The sequence below is a fragment of the Eulemur rufifrons genome, chromosome 24 (genome assembly GCF_041146395.1).
Source record: "Eulemur rufifrons isolate Redbay chromosome 24, OSU_ERuf_1, whole genome shotgun sequence".
Lineage (NCBI taxonomy): Eukaryota > Metazoa > Chordata > Mammalia > Primates > Lemuridae > Eulemur > Eulemur rufifrons.
In genome coordinates, this window is record NC_091006.1 from 11,883,253 (window position 1) to 11,899,881 (window position 16,629).

The 16,629-nt window shown below is 50.7% G+C and overlaps 1 protein-coding gene across 2 annotated transcripts in view; it reads left to right on the forward strand.

Moving 5' to 3' along the window:
- The window catches only part of BICRA (BRD4 interacting chromatin remodeling complex associated protein), an 81,172-nt gene that overhangs the window by 40,033 nt on the left and 24,510 nt on the right, over positions 1–16,629 (forward strand). The window contains exons 2-4 of one of the 2 annotated variants that reach the window (XM_069457389.1): positions 13,571–13,671; positions 15,679–15,724; positions 15,815–15,857. In XM_069457389.1, the coding sequence (XP_069313490.1) occupies positions 15,684–15,724; positions 15,815–15,857 (84 nt within the window). In that variant the 5' untranslated portion in view covers positions 13,571–13,671; positions 15,679–15,683. Of the gene's footprint in view, positions 1–13,570; positions 13,672–15,636; positions 15,725–15,814; positions 15,858–16,629 lie in introns of those variants that run through there. The other variant, XM_069457390.1, reaches the window with a different exon arrangement.

Sequence of the window (16,629 nt, forward strand, 5' to 3'; positions counted from 1 at the left end):
AAAACAACGTGTGTCAGAGAAGCGTCATTCGGGCACGAGTTATCGTGCTGTTGGCCATGAGGTCGGCAATGTAAATGAATCATCAATGTGTTTTAAATAAGGTGTCCTTAAACAGAAATATACATAAAACAAGGTGATGTGTCGATCGGTTGATGAACATGTTGACCAGAGAGAGGCTCGCAGGCGCCTAATCCTGTGTTTCCCCCAGGAGCGATGGTTCGGTATTAGCTAATTCAGTGTTTGCGATGACTTTATAGAACACAGCTACCTTGACTAAAGGAAATCGATCGCACAGATTTCTTTTTTTACATGCCAGCATGCTCTACTGGGATATAATTTATATGTAATAAAAGGCACAAATCTTAAGTGTGCAGCTTGATGAATTTGGACAGATACTGCCAGATCTAGACACAGAACATCTCCACCATCCCAGAAGGTTCCCTGATGGCCCTTCCCACTCAGTGCACCCATCCTCTCCCTAAGGACGACACCACCTCTGGGTTTTGTCCCTGCTATAAATTAGTTCCTCGTGTTTTAGAGCTCGACATACATGGACTCACACGGTGTGTGGTCTCCTGTATCTGTCTTCCTTTCTCACCCTGCCCCTTTGAGACCCACGTGGTTCCGTGTAGCAGTAGTTCATTCCCTTTTAGTGCTGAGAAAATATTCCATCGTGTGGATCTAACACGGTTTGTCCATCTGTTTACAAGTTGACGGCTCTGTGAGCCGTTTCTAGTTTGGGGCTTTTGTGAATAAGGCTGCCATGAAAATTTTTGTGCAAGTGGTTTTTTGTGGGCATACTTGTCATTTCTCTTGAGTCAATACGTTGGAGTGGGATTGTTGGATCATAGAGTTAGTGTATGTTTAACTTTGGTCATCCGGGCTTTTAATTCTCTTGTTGAGCAAGATGTCTGGTAAAAGGCCATTCCAGGGATGTTTGGCGGCTGAAGGTGGCCAGGCCCCTGGATCCGTGTCCCTGATTCTCTTGGCCTTCCTCTTGGGAGTGCATAATGGCTGCTGTGGCACTGTCATTGTCATCCTGCTGGCGACAGTCTTTCAAGCAGAAGGAAGAAGCAGGGGCAAATGGTTTTCCCAAGCCTTGCCTTTTTATCCAAATGGGAAAATTTTTCTTACGTGCACACTTAGCTGCAAAGCAGTCTGAGAAAGGAAGTTTCTGGCAAAGGGACAGGGACCTACACTCATTGTGATTCACCCTCTTGGGGGGCACCTTACTGAATGAAACCAACTCCCAGTTCTGTTTACCCGGATGTCAGGCTTGGGAGTGGTGGTTGGACCCTGGGCAACTTCTTTAGCCCTCCTGAGCCTCAGAGAAGACTCCGTGAGGCCTCTTTGTCAGGGGCCTGGACATTGTCCAGGAACTGGTGGCTTGTGTTTGATGTGAGAACAAGAGCCCCAGAAGGAAAGAACTATAGAGACAGATGCTTCTAGAGCAGCGGTTCCCTGAGTGTGGTCTGTGTGCCAGCTATATCAGCACCACCTGGGAGCTTGCTAGAAATGCAGTCTCAGGCCCCTCTCGGACCTGCTGATTCCAGAATCCAACCTATATTTTAAAGGCTCCCACGTGATTCTGGTGCAGACTGGGGTTTAGGAACCAGTGGTCCACAAACCTATGGGATATCCTTGGGACTTGTGTTTCCCTTTGCTTCTCTTGCTCGTTTTTTCCCCTGAACTCGAAGCTTTCTCTGTTGCCTGATGACACGGGGCCCCGTGTCCGTGAACATAATCATTGCTTTTATATTCCTTTCGCCCACCCTGATTGCCTGCGCTTCACCATTTCTCAGGCTTTTTCCATTTCTCATAAAGAGTGTTAAGAAAAATCGAAAACCTTTTGAGATACCTGGTTTTCCTGGCAAGCCTGCAGCTTTATAGCTGTATTTAGAACGGCGTCGAATGGTAAAAAGGGAACAGAGTTTGCACGACACATTTCGAGTGTGTAACGACCTGTATAAACGAGGCTTTCAGGAGCTAAACCTCAGTCACTTTATGAGCAATCCAAGCTTTATGGGGCACGCTTTTATGTGGCTAAACTAATTCAATGATTTTAGAACTCTAAAGGTCACTAAAACAAAGATGCTGTAGATTTTAATTGCTCTTCAAATTGCTCTTTCTCTGTCTTCCCCAAAAGGGGAGGGGGTGGGTGAAGAATCAACATTTCTTTCCCTGTTTTCCTTTTCTGGCTTTGAAATAGACACATCATGCCAGTGGCTACAGATCCAGGGCCCAGCTAGCTCTTACTCAGCCTTTGCACGGAATTGCGACATGGTGTAACTGTGGAGTCTCCTTATATGAATTGGGAAAGGGGACTCTTTCCTCCAGGCAGATGCCACCCTTCTCACAGGTGTGAGCAGAACCTGGACTGGATTTGAGGCTCCGCTTGCCCCTTTGTCTGGTTTTCTTTGTGTAGTGAACATCCTGTGCAACTGTACATGGTAGCACATACACATACATACACATATGTTTTATACCCAGTACATATTATGTGCTTCTATCTTATAAACTTACATGCTATATTAATTCCTGTTGCTGCTATAGCAAATACTATAAAAGTGATGTCTTAAAACAGGGAGTTGTTCTCTTATAGTTCGAAAAGTCCAAAATCAAGGTGTCAACAGGGCCAGCAGGGTCATCTGAGCTGTGCCCCTCCAAAGGCTCTAGAGAAGAGCCCTTTGCCTCGTCCAGCTGCTGTGCCTCAGGTGTTCCTTGACTTGTCGGTGTCTAATGCTAATCTCTGCCACCATCTTCACATAGTCTCCTTTTCAGCTAAAAGGACACTTGTCATTGGATTTAGGGCCTACCCAGATAATCCAGGACAATCTCATCTGGAGATTATTAACTTAATTTTCTCTCCAAAGACCCTTTTTTCCAAATTGAGACAGCCACATCCACACATCTGGAATGTGGACATACGTTTTGGGGGCCACCATTCAATGCACCACGGATAACCTTGGACCTGCATCGCAGAGCTTAACTTCTTGGGCATGATGGGATGTCGCGTCCATGTACCATGAGGTGCGGGCGCATCGCCCGATCTGCCTGTCTGACCAAGGCAGAGACAAAGTGTCCTCCTCTAGCGCGTTTCGGGACAGTGTAAGGGGAGGAGGGCCTGGCCGGGGAGGTGGGGACCTGTGAGGGCACTGCGGGAAGCACACCCCTGTTGGGGTGGGTTGGCAGGGCGGTGGCCCGGCTGACACCATTGTGTAGTTCCCACGGGCCTGGGCATCCCAGCCTGGGTTCAAATCCTGGCTCGGCCATTCTGCTAACTGGGTGGCCTTGGGCAAGTTGCCCAAACCCTTTTCTGTCTCAGTTTCCTCATCTGTGAAATGGCCATGAGGGTAATGGCGTTCGCCTCACAGGGCTGCTGCGAGAATGAAGTGAAGTAAGATGAAGCACTTAGAACAGCACCCGGCACTTAGTAAGTGCTCAGCGACCTTGGCTGTGACGGTAACAGTGCTGATGAAGTGGGAGGTGGCGGCAGCCAGGGGCACATGGGACAGAGCCTGGACCACATCAAACGCCAGGGAGGTCTTTGGAAGGTTCCCAGGCAGGGGTTGGACTGGGGTTTGGACAGGTTAGTCTGGGGGCCAGTGAGGAAGGTGGTCGGCCTGGAGGAGCAGAGGCTGGAGGGAGCCAGGCCAGGGCAGGCAGGCTCCGTGTGCGGCTTGACGGTGTTTCGGCTGAAGGTAGCTGTCCGCTTTTGCCCACGGCTGGATCTTAGTGCCCAGCACCGTGCAGGAATATAGGTGGTTCCAAGCCTGCTTGGGCCCCATTTCTTTACCAGTTGACAAAGAAGTTTTTGAGTATTTCATTTAATTTTTTTTTTTTTATTTAGGTGTGGGGGGGGTCTTGTTATGTTGTCCAGGCTGGTCTTGAACTCCTGGCCTCAAGCAATCCTCCTGCCTCAGCCTCCCAAGTAGCTCGGACTACAGGTGCATGCCACCATGTCCAGCTAATTTTAAAATTTTTTTGTAGGGAGAGGGTCTTGCTATGGCCTCAAGCGATCCTCCCACCTTTGTCTTCTAAAGTGCTGGGATTATAGGTGTTAGCCACCACACCCAGCTGTTTTTGAGTTTTTTTGTTTTGTTTTGTTTTGTTTTTGATACAGAGTCTCATTCTGTTGCCCAGGCTAAAGTGCCCTGACATCAGCCTAGTTCACAGCAACCTCAAACTCCCGGGCTCAAGCGATCCTCCGCCTTGCCCTCCCAGAGTGCTAGGATTACAGGCATGGGCCACTGCGCCCAGCTGTTTTTGAGTATTTTAACAATGCATGCTGCCATTTACAAACAAGCTGAATGTTAGCACGGGCTGGGTGGGTGGAGAGGTGAAAAGAGACATGGTGAGGCCTAGATTTGGGCCAGAATAGTGGTCATGGAGAGGAGGGGACAGACTGCAGAGATTTGGGAGGGGGCTGGATAAGACTTGGATGAGTCAGGTGTGGGCTCAAGACTGGTCCCTAGTCACCAAACAGAGCTATATCCATTAGCTCTTGCTACATAACAAATAGCCCTTACTCTTAGCAGCTGTTCTGGTTACTATTACTGTTTAACAAATTGTCATAGCAGCTTAAAGGAACTGTTGTGTTTCGCTCATGGATTTTGTGAGTCAGGGATTTGCCATGGCACAGTGGGTCTCTGCTCCACAATGTCCAGGGTCTTGGCTGGGATGAGTAGAAGGCTGGGGGTTACTCCAGCTGGGGGCTAAAGGCTCATTGACACACATGTTTGGCCCTGGAGCTGGGACGACCTGAAGACAGGACTGTCAACAGAGCACCTACTTGTGGCGCCCCACATGGCTAGCTTCGGCTTCCTACAGCAGGGCAGCCTCAGAGTCGTGAGACTTCTAGGATGGCAGCTCCGGCCTTCCAGGGTAAGGGTCTTGGTGGGCAAGGCAGAAGCTGATTTTGAATCTCCTTTAATGAGCTAGCTCAGAAGTCACATAGTTGCACTGTACTGATTGAAGTAGTCACATCTCTCCTCAATTCAAGGGAAGTATTATATAGCAAGATCGCATCGTAGAAGGTCACATGGGATTGGAGATATTATTGCAGCCATCTTTGGAAAATAGAGTCTGCCACAGCAGCTGAACGCAAAACCGAGATCCTAATGGTTAGAATTCGGACCGGGCATAGTCAGGTGCTTTTCTGGTCTTGGCTGGGGAATCTGTGGTCAGCCGTTTGTCAGCTAGGTGGCTCTGCTTCTAGGGCTTGGCTGGCTGTTAGCTGGAATGATGGGGACGACGGGCATGTGTCTCATCCTCCAGCAGGCTCACCTGGGCTGCTTCATGTGGCAGCTGGGCAAAGAGTGGAAGTGTGCCGGCCTCAGAAACAGACACCGGCGCTTCACCACATTCTGTCGGCCAAAGCAAGTCAAGAAGCCAGCCCAGGGTCCGGGTAGAACAGCAGACCCCATCCCTTGATAGGAGGAGCTACAAAGAGTATGGGAGCAGGAAGAAGAAGAATTGCTGGTCACTTTTGCAATCAGCTACAGTGGTCTTTGTTTCAGATCCTCTTTCCACCTGCCCTCTCCCTTTTTGCTGGGCCTCTCTTCCCAATCAGTGTTTCACAAGGGACAGTCCTTGACCCCATGGAAGGCTGTGAGAGTCCTTGTGATGGGTTGCAAAGATACCTAGAAATGCAAGCTCTTCTGTGTCAGGTTGTGTTTGGCTGCAGATACTGGGAAGACAAATAGCGGATTAAGCAGTAAGGATTAAGAAGTCTGGAGGCAGGCAGACCATGAGGCGTTATTAAGAAGCCAGTCTTTTTCTCTCCTCCCAAAAGCCATCCTCTGCAGGTGGGCTTATCAGCCTCAGGTTTGCTGCCTCGTGGTTGCAAAATGGCTGCCACAGCTCCAGTCATCTCAACTATATTCAAAGTTGGAAGCAGGAAGAAAAAGACTTTCTTTCTAGAGCCGCTCTGTTTTTGTTTTCTGGAAAAGTCTCCCAGAGTCCTTCTTGAAAGACTCATTGAGCAGACCTCAAGTCTATATACTTTGGTTTTTACTATTTGCAGAACTGTGACTACTTTAGCTACAAAGAAAGCTGGGAAAGTGAGCTTCTGATAAAGGGGATAGGAGTGCATCTTGCTTGGTGCAGTTGTTTCAAGGCTATCTTGACCACAGCTCACAGTACAAAATATGTTTATATGTATACACACATACAGGCACACGTAATTGAAACTCATTTCACCAGCTAATCTTTACCCTTACCATATGTGATACACTTTAATATTTTCTATTCTATTCCATTCCGTTTTACTCCATACTAGTTAACTTTTTAAAGAAATCCCCGGTCACAACCTGCTAATTTGATTTCACAACCTTCAAAGGCGTAACCCATAGTTTGAAAAAGACTGGCTCGGAACAGTCTTTGTTTACATCTTAGACTTGGCAAGCGTCACCCTGCACGGCATTAGGCTTCTGCGAGCAAGGAAGGAGGAGAAGTGGGGAAATGCTTCTGGAAAGCGACAAATAGAGTTTGCCACATCACCTTCACTTCCTGTCAGCACATGGCACGGTTCTGCAGACTTTCATTTTTATTAACGTGCAAGTAACCTGAGGGGTTACTCCGATTCGTCCTGGGGAATTAAAATCAGCCTGTTTCTGGAGCTTAGCGGGCACTTTTAATTCTGTATCCTGCTAGGCAGTCTGGCTTCCACACAGCTCCTGATGACAGCGCAAAACTCCGATTGCATTACAAGCGGAGGAAGAATTCACACGACTTTCTGGAAGGACACTGTGTCATTGTTGCGTCATCGCTGTTCTCTCGAGCTGGTTGTGGTTTTCAGGCCCAGCCTTTCCTGCTTTTTATAGCGTGGTGGTGAAGAATGCGGTCTGCACGATCACGAGGTCTGAGTTCGAATTCTGGCCCCACAGTGTAGTTTGGGGCAAGTGTCCTGGTCCCCCGAGTCTCTGTGCCCTGTCCAGTGTGCATTGGCACCGTTCCCGCTTCCCTGGGCATCCAGCGGGATCAGCGGGTGTGGAGTTAGCAGAGGGCCTGATACCCAGGAAGCGTTCAGGCTGCACGGGCGCTTCGGGGTGCGCCAGTCAGCGCCGGCTGCCTGGTGCCACAGTAACAAGTAAGCCTGGGTCACAGTGGCTCACAAAGGCTCGTTTCTTGTTTGTGCACACGCCCATCGTGGATTGCCTGTGGCTCTGTCTGTGTGTCTGTCCTGTTCTGGGGCTCAGGTGGACTGTGCGATGCCTCTTAAAGCTTCTAGTCTGAAGGGACACAGTGTGTCCACTCCCATTTCATTCATGTCACGTGGCCGTGCCTGCAGGAAGTAGACTCTTTCACAGCAAGGGGAGGAGCTACGAGCAGGTTGGCCAAGGAGCCAGTTGTCCACACCAAGGCTTGCTGGCAGGGTGCTGATGACAATATTGGGCTGACAGCTCTGCACAGTAATTGCAGAGTCCCCTCCCCTACCCCAGTCACTTTTTCAAAAGCTTTTGCATATGCGTGGGGAGAGGGGAGGGGTCCCCAGTGCCGTCCCTGGCTGAGAACCAGGGTCATGTTCTCCAAGGCCAAGGACTGGGTCTGCTTTTGCTCTTTGGGTGTCCTCTCCACCCCCCCCACCCCCATACACACAGTAAGTGCTTAATAAATGCCCATTTCACCAGGCTGCCCCTTGAACGAATGAATGGATCTGTTTAACTTCTTTAAATTCGTTCATTCATGTCACAAATAGTGAGCGCCTACTGTGTGCCACGCACTGTGCAGGCTCTGGCGATCTGGCGGGACACAAAACAGGCAAGAGTCCCTGCCCTGGTGGGGCTGACATTCTGGTAGGGGAGACAGACAGACAGCGCAACTAAACCATCAGACAGGTGAATGATATTTGATAGTAAAGTATTTGTTAATTAAAATTCTTTCATTGTAGAACATTTCAAGTGTACACAACATAGAATAACAAAACACGCAGCCCCTCATCCCCCGCCACGAACCCGCTCCACCAGTGTTCCCTTCTCCACCATCGCGCAGACCCCCGCTGTGCAGCGGAACTTCCTGTCCTGGTGGAAATGTCCCAGATCTGCCCTGGCCCCTGTGATAGCCACCGGCCCCGCGTGGCTGTGGAACACTTGGAATGTGGCTGGCGTGACTGAGAACTAAAGGTTTGATTTCATTTAATTTCTTTTTCTTTTTCTTTTTTTTTTGAGACAGAGTCTCACTCTCTTGCCTGGGCCAGAGTGCCGTGGCGTCAGCCTAGCTCACAGCAACCTCAAACTCCTGGGCTCAAGCAATCCTCCTGCCTCAGCCTCCCGAGTAGCTGGGACTACAGGCATGCGCCACCATGCCCGGCTAATTTTTTCTATTTTTAGTTGTTTGGCTAATTTCTTTCTAGTTTTAGTAGAGATGGGTCTCGCTCTTGCTCAAGCTGGTCTCGAACTGCCGAGCTCAAACGATCCTCCTGCCTCGGCCTCCCAGAGTGCTAGGATTACAGGCGTGAGCCACCGCACCCGGCCTCATTTAATTTCTTAAATTTAAAATTTTTTAAAACTTTGATGTTTCTATAATAATTGCCTTTCCCCCCTCCTTTTTTTTTTATCTTGGTAAAATACACAGAACATAAAAATTGGCAGCTTAACCATTTTGAAGTGTACAGCTCAGTGGTATTAAGTACATCCGTATCGTTGGGCAACCATCACCGTCATCCATCTGCAGAAATCTTTTCATCTTTCTAAACTCAAACTCTGTACCCATTAAATACTAACTCCCCACCCCCTCCCCCCAGCCCCTGGCAACCCCCGTTCTGCTTTCTGTTGCTGTGAATTTGACAACCCCGGGTACCTTATTATATAAGTGGGATCGTATGATAGTTGTCTTTTTGTGACTGGCTTATTTCACTTAGCATAACGTCCTCAGAGTTCATCCGTGTTGTCATATGGGCCAAAACTTCCCTCCTTAATGCTCCACTGTGTGTGCACGTCACATCTGTCCATCCGTATGTCAGTGGGCACTTGGGTTGCTTCTACCTTTCAGCTATTGTGAATAACGAATGCTGCTGTGAATATCTCTTTTGGACTCTGCTTTCAATTCTTTGGATCTATCCAGAAGTGAAATTCGCCGGATCGTGTAGTAATTGGCCTGCTAATGTTCTGAGGCTCTGCCTCACCATTTTCCACAGTGGCTGCACCATTTTATATTCCCACCGACGGTGCACGAGGGTTCCAGTTTCTCCACATCCTTGCCAGTACTTGTCATTTCCTGGTTTTTTGATAATAGTCTTTCTGATGAATTTGAAGTAATATCTCATCACGGTTTTGATTGCATTTTCCTAATGATTAGTGATATTAAGCATCTTTCTATGTGCTTATTGGCCTTTGTATGTCTTCTTTAGAGAAATGTCTGTTCAAGTCTTTTGTCCTAATGTCATTTAATTTTAACTAAAATTTTAACTAAATGTACATAGCCACACGTGACTAATGGCAGCTCTATTGGACAGCTCAGGTCTTTATGCCCCTTGAACACACACAACTGGCTGGTTTCGCAGTAAATTTCAGGCAGTCTATAATTTCACCCCTAAGTATTTCAGGCTGTATGTCTAAAAGGCAAGAACTCTTTAAAGAAAAAAAAAAAAATGTTGCCGTTGTTACACCTACAGCCTTAATCGTGATTTCTTAGTATCACTAGATATCCGGGCAGCGTTCTAATTCTCTTTCAACAGTTGGTGGGTTCATTTGTGTCTTTAAAGCTCCCTCTGGCCAGGCGCAGTGGCTCCCGCCTGTAATCCTAGCACTCTGGGAGGCCGAACCAGGCGGATTGTTTGAGCTCAGGAGTGCGAGACCAGCCTGAGCAAGAGCGAGACCCCTTCTCTACTAAAAATAGAAAGAAATTATATGGACAGCTAAAAATACATATAGAAAAGTTTAGCCGGGCATGGTGGCACATGCCTGTAGTCCCAGCTACTCGGGAGGCTGAGGCAGGAGGATCGCTTGAGCCCAGGAGTCTGAGGTTGCTGTGAGCGAGGCTGATGCCATGGCACTCTAGCCCGGGCAACAGAGTGAGACTCTGTCTCAAAAAAACAAAACAAAACAAAACAAACCTCCCTCTGCCTCCTGGTTGAAAGCTGCAGGACACGTGGTCAGCCCGGTGCAAGCGTCACACAGTGTTCTCTCTGTAGTGGCCCCACTCTTTTCAGCCTCAATTATCTCATCGGGAAAATGGGAGTAATGCCAGGGTAGGTGGAAGGATTCAGGGAGGCTCAGTCTCAGCAGGACCGTGTCCCTAACCCTTGGCTGAAGCAGATGATCCATTAACCCTTCCAAACCCACAGGAGGGCGACACGTGGCAAACAGCATCAGGTGGAAAAGCCGGGGCCTGGGGACTTCTGTGCAGCCTCACTGGGCTGTGGCCAGAAAACTCTGGGAGTCGCCACATGAGATGACATCAGCGATGACGGTGAAGATGATTACAACTGGTGTATCTGTCACTTACAGAGTGCTTTAGGACGCCAAGGATTAAAGGTGTTACTGTGTAACAGTGTTAGTGAAGGACATACTGTTAACATGCCCATTTTCCAGATGGGAAAACTGAGGCACAGAGGGGATAAGTAACTTGTAGGGTACACAGCTGGGAAGTGGCAGTCCCAGGATGGGAACCCAGGACACCTGGCTGCAGAACTGGTCCCGGTGGGCTTGATGCCTGCTGTAAGCACGCGCAGGCAGTGGGCGCTTTGGAAATCTGGGGGGTTTGTTAAAAAAGCAGCAACCCCAGTCCCTCTCCTGATCTCTGACCTTCTAGATCCAGGACAGGTCCTGAGACTGTGGAGATGAGGAGGGGCTGCGGGAGGGAGAGGGGTCTCTGCGCTTCTGACCTTTTCTCATTAGCCAGCCATGTTTCATAATACTCACAAAATAACATCAATACCAGTAAGCTCGATGCCTGCATCTGCTGTGTGCAAACCATGGGGGCCGGGGGGACTGTGATTGTGCCCATTTTGCAGACGAGGACACCAGGGCCTGGAGAGGCGAAGTCATTTGCCCAAGGTCACCCAGCTAGTTCATGGGGGGTGGGGATTTGAGGCCCAGAACCTGTGCACATCACAGGCACACCATGCTGGGCAGTGGCTGCCAGCCCAGGCTCCGAAATGGCAGGGGCCCTCTCAGAGGTCCCCAGACCTGCCTGTCATTGGCATGTATTTTACTTTTTGTTATGGAAACTTTCCAAAATATATCAAGTAGATAGAACAGTATAACAAAGCCCCCAGGTACCCATCTGCTGTTCTTGTTTCTTCCACTCACTACCACTCCATGATTACTGTCTTTTTTTTACAGTTTTTTAAAGTAAAATGTATATGCATTGAAATGCAAATCTGAGCGGTTAAATTGTGAACCCTCAAGGAACCCGCACCTGGATCACAATGCAGAACGCTTCCCCTTCCCAGGAAGTTCCCCTTTTGTTGCCATTGGAATGGAAACACAAAAAATTCTCTCAGGGAACTCCGGGGCCTCCCTGGAAATTCACCTCATTCAGCACCCTCTCCTGTCTCTAATTCTGCTGGTCTAAAGTTCACAGAGGTTGGGCCACACCCAAAACTAGAGCCAGGGAGGAGGAAAGAACGAATCTGGAGCCACCTGGGGAACTTTTGAACACTTCCAGGCCAGGAGCAGTGCAGCTGGACTCCAGATGGAAAGGATCCCATGTGCCAGGGTCTTCCTTGATCATTCTGGGGTCTGGGACCTGAGGAGAAGCTGCTCTCCACTCCTGTTCCTTTCTCTTTGTTTGTTTGTTTGTTTTAGAGACAGAGTCTCACTCTGTTCCCCGGGCATGAGTACAGTGTTGTCATCATAGCTCACTGCAGCCTGAAACTCCTGGGCTCAAGGGATCCCCCTACCTCAGCCTCCTGAGTAGCTAGGACTACAGGTGTGCACCACCAGGCCTGGCTAATTTTTCTTTTTTTTGTAGAGATGGGATCTCGCTATGTTGGCCAGGCTAGTCTCACGAACTCCTGACCTCAAGCGATCCTCCCACCTCGGCTTCCCAAAGTGCTAGGATTACAGGCATGAGCCATTGTGCCCCACCTTTTTTTGAATTTCCTTTTTTCTTAGCTCTTCATTATCAGCCACCATTCCTTCCTCTCTCTTCCATGCCCATCTCTTTATTGCTTTTTCAAATCTGAAGCATCCCAATCATTCATAAAATGATAACAATGACACGCACACCCCTGCCACCTGGCATCATGATATTATCTTAACATTTTTCCCATATTTGCTTCGGATATTAAAAGAGAAATATCATGACGAGGACGGGTGCAGTGGCTCTCAGGCCTGTGTAATCCCAGCACTTGGGGAGGCCAAGGCGGGAGGATCACTTGAGGCCAGGACTTCGAGACCTCACCTCAAAAAAAAAAAAAAGAAAAGAAAAGGAAAAGAAATATTCATAATGACGAGAGGGTTGTATGTGGGTGGTGGGTGGTCAAAAGCGGGGCCTCTGGAGTGAGTCTGCCAAGGCTCGAATCCCAGCCTGGCCCCTTACTCGTCGTGGGATCTTGGACGTGTTACTAACCTCTGAGCCTGTCTCCTCACCTACCGAATAGGGATGACAGGAGCACCTGGGTCGCAGAGATTTAGCGGAGGTGAAATGAATTAATGCACTTAGAATGCTTAAGCCAGTGCCCAGCACACAGGGGGCCTGTGACCAACGTGATTTATCCTCATGACTGTGATACTTGGTCCTCGTGCTTCACAGGTTCCAGATTTGCGAATGCGCCTGTTGCTAACACTTGTCACCCCAAAATGGTGCCTTCCTGGTCAGAAGCGTGTAGAGCAGCGAAACACGTTTGAGCCGCCCGACGTGCACGTTCTCGGCCAAGGTCAAACAAGGCGACGCTCTGCCTTCTCATTTCCGTCATGTTGCAAACTAGTGTCCTTTTCACAATCTTTTTAGTGCCACATCTTTGCATCTTTCATTGGTGACTTCGCACAGAACGGCTGCAAGCCTGGTGCCGACGTGCAGGAAGGCTGTTGCGTGCCTTTCGGAGAGTATATGTGCCTTAGAGAAGCGTCATTTAGGTGCGAGTTACAGTCCCCTTGGCTGCGGGCTCAGTGTGAATGAATCAACGTTATGCATGAAATAAGGTGTCTTTAAACAGAAACACACACAAAGCAAGGTGATGCGTTGATTGGTTGATGACAGTGTTGTGGCCGGAGGCTGGCAGGAACCTAGTCCTGCGTTTTCCCCAGGAGCAGCGGCTCAGGATTGGCCGATTCAGTGTGCACGGTGGCTTTCTAGAACCCAACTACTGCTGCAGACAGCACGGATATTTTATTACACTGAAGTGCCAGTAAATGGTACAGTGTAATGTTATATTTTCCAGTGTGGTATATATACACGGTATGCACGGTAATGTTCGGTGTTGCTCTGTGTGATTTTGAACCTGTATGTGTCCTTTCCTGTCTTACTTCCCCTTTAACATTATCTTTTCAACCCTCCCTCTGTCTTCCCCCCAGTCCATGGCGACTCTCTCACAACCACGCCCCCCATACCTGTGTGTCCGTCCTGATGTCTTTTGCCTTTTCACTGACTCTCGCTCACAGCCTCTCTCATTCTGTCTCCACAGCTGGCCCCCTCAAGGACCCTCTCCAAGTCCCCAGCTGGGGGCCCCGCGTAGACCTGGAGCGGACACCCCCTCCTTCCCTTCATGATTCGTTTGTAGCGCAGGTAACCAGGGAAGCACCCCAGTTCATTCCTGGAGGGGCAGTTGTCCTCATCCCGCCTTCCCCGGTTCCCCTGTGGCCCCTGGATGAGGAAGGAACATTCCTTCTGAGCAGAGCCTGGCGTAGCGACATCCCTCAGCTCTTCCCTCTCCTGCCTGGGTCACACCCCACCTGCAGGGTCTTCCCACCCCTGTCCCCCTTCTTCAGGATTCTTTGCAGATCTTGCCTTTTTGTGCTCCGCCCCCCCCCCCCCCCCCCCCCCCCGTGGGCTGGTTGGGGAGGGCAGGGGCTTGTAGGCCTCAGACCCGGGGCACAGGGAGGAGGGAGCGTGGCGAGGCAGGGGTACGGGGCAGGTGAGAGCCTGTGCTCACCACCTCTGATGCAGCGGAAGCCCGGGGGGCCTCTCTGGGGACAGTCCCCATGGTGTGTGGGGCTCTGGGGTGCATGTGTTTGTGCTATGGGGAGGGGGATCCATGGCCCCCGGGGAAGCGTGTAGCATTTTCACCCCCGTGCATGTTTCTGGCAAGAGGGCCTTTCATCAGACTCCCCACAGCACCGGTCCTTGTCCGAGACCCTTCAGTATGTCGCAGAGCGCTTGAGGATGCAGGTGTTGGGGGTGGCAATGAGGAGCTCCTGTTAGGGGAGTTCGGGGAAGGCTGTCGGGGGTGAGGGCTGTGACCCAGCTGGGGGGACAGGTAGGATTTTGTATGTGGGCTTTTTAGGGCAGGGGCTGGTGATCCACGACAGTCACCACATCCCCAGTGAGGTTCAGGACCCCCCACCCCAGGGCAAAAGAGAGTAGGAACCCTGAGCTGTAGATCTGCACGTTCAGGGACGTTGTCTTCTTTCTCATCTCGTCCTGTGTGCTGTCACTAAGAGGCCAGAAGAGGGTGCAGGAAGCAATGGGGGGGGGGGGGGGTGGAAGGATGGGTTGGTTTGGGTGTTTGGCAGAAGAGAAACTTGGGTGGTTAGACGGAAGTTTGGAAAGATGGGGGGACGCGAGCTTGGCAGGATGGAGGAATGGAGGGATGGGTGGGTGGGTGGATGGATGGAGGGACATTTGGAAGGATGGAGAGATGGATGAATGGAGGTAGAGAAGGAAGGAAGGAAGTTGGGAAGGAGGGAAGGGTGGATGGGCAAATATAGAGAACATCAGTTTCCTTGGGTGTCGAATGGGACTGACTATCCCTTCCCGTGGGGGTTGAACAAGCTAACGTTGGTGAAGTGCTCAGACAGCGCCTGGCGCGTGGCAAGCACTCAGCAAACGTTAGCCGTCCTCATCCTCATCATTCTGACAGTGAGGCCCAGCCTCACACCGGTGGCCTCTTGGTTCAAAGCACCCGTCCCTGCGGCGTTTCTCCCTTGCTTCTGCCTTGGCTCCCCGTCACCCTTCCCTCCCTTTCCTTCCTCAGGAGCCACACTGCACAGGGGGGCCCAGAGCCTTGAGCCCCAGGTCCCTTCTCGTTCCCTCCCCCCCTCCTTCACCCCTCACATACAGGCCAACCCCCCGCCACCCCCGCCCCGGGCAGGGCCCTGTGTTCAGGGAGGCAGGACAGCTGGGGGTGAAGAGCGCAGGTCGGGAGCCGCGCCCTGGGCTCACGCCGGGCTCTGCCACCTGCTTCCTGGAGATGGAGAGTGACCGTCTTGGTGCCTCCAGTTGCTCATCTGCAAAGCAGGGGTGGCAGGATACTGTGAGGGCCCATTTAGTTAAATGTGTATGAAGCACACGGCCAGGGCTCCCTTAGTCCTGGTTGATGCCATTGTCGTCATCATCATCATCAGGTGCTGGGGGAGTTCGGGTGGGGGAGGGCAGGGGAAGGAAGCTGTCCCCCGTCAGGAGTTTCCGGCTGGGAGGGCACCTGGGAGGTGCTCCTCACCCCTACCCACCCCCGTGGACTCAGGGAGCAGAAACGCTGACCCCTCCGAGGGGCTCCCCTGAAGGGAGGGGGCTGGGCAAGCTGCAGAATCTAACCTTGTCTCCCTCACCCTCTTCCTGACCCCACCCATCCAGTGGCGATGGATGATGAGGATGGGAGATGCTTACTAGACGTGATTTGGTGAGTAATGGGCTCCCCACCCCCACCCGCCCCTGCCCGCCCCTCCCCAGCTCCTCACCTCCTCAGTGTCTCTTCCTCTCTCTCTTCCAGTGACCCGCAGGCCCTCAATGACTTCTTGCATGGATCCGAGAAGGTAAGTCCTGGGGCGGGGAACAGCATTCCCCACTTGGGGGGCTGCATGATTGGGGGTAGGAAACAGTGAGAGACGTATCCCCTTAATTCAGTGGACATCTGCCCTGTGTCTTCTGTGAGCCAGACACTGGAGTTATGGCAGTGAGCAAAACCGATGGTAAATCCTGCCCTCGTGCCGTGTATATCTCCTTGGTAAACAAGGAAACTAGTAACTGGGGCCGGGCAAGGTGGCTCACGCCTGTAATCCTAGCACTCTGGGAGGCTGAGGCAGGAGGATCCTTTGAGCTCAGGAGTTCAAGACCAGCCTGAGCAAGAGCGAGACCCCATCTCTACTAAAATAGAAAAAATTAGCTGGGCGTGGTAGGGCACATGCCTGTAGTCCAGCTACTCGGGAGGCTGAGGCAGGAGGATTACTGGAGCCTAGGAGTTTGAGGTTGCTGTGAGCTGGGCTGACGCCTCGGCACTCTAGCCTGGGCTACAGAGTGAGATTCTGTCTCAAAAAAAAAAAGAAACTAGTAACTAGTAACAGTGATGGTGAAAAGCACCATGCAGAGTATGATAAAAAATAATAATGTTACTTGCACGAGAAAAAAGGTTTAAAAGAAAATGAATGGGTGCAGTGTGGTCAGAGAGGGTCGCCCTAAGGAGGTAACACTGAAGGTGAGACCTGCAGAACCAAAGGGAGGTGGCCACAGTGTTCCTGGCAGGAGGAAGAGCAAACACAAAGAGGGAAAGAGCAAATACAAAGATGGAAGAGCGCTTGCAAGGAACAG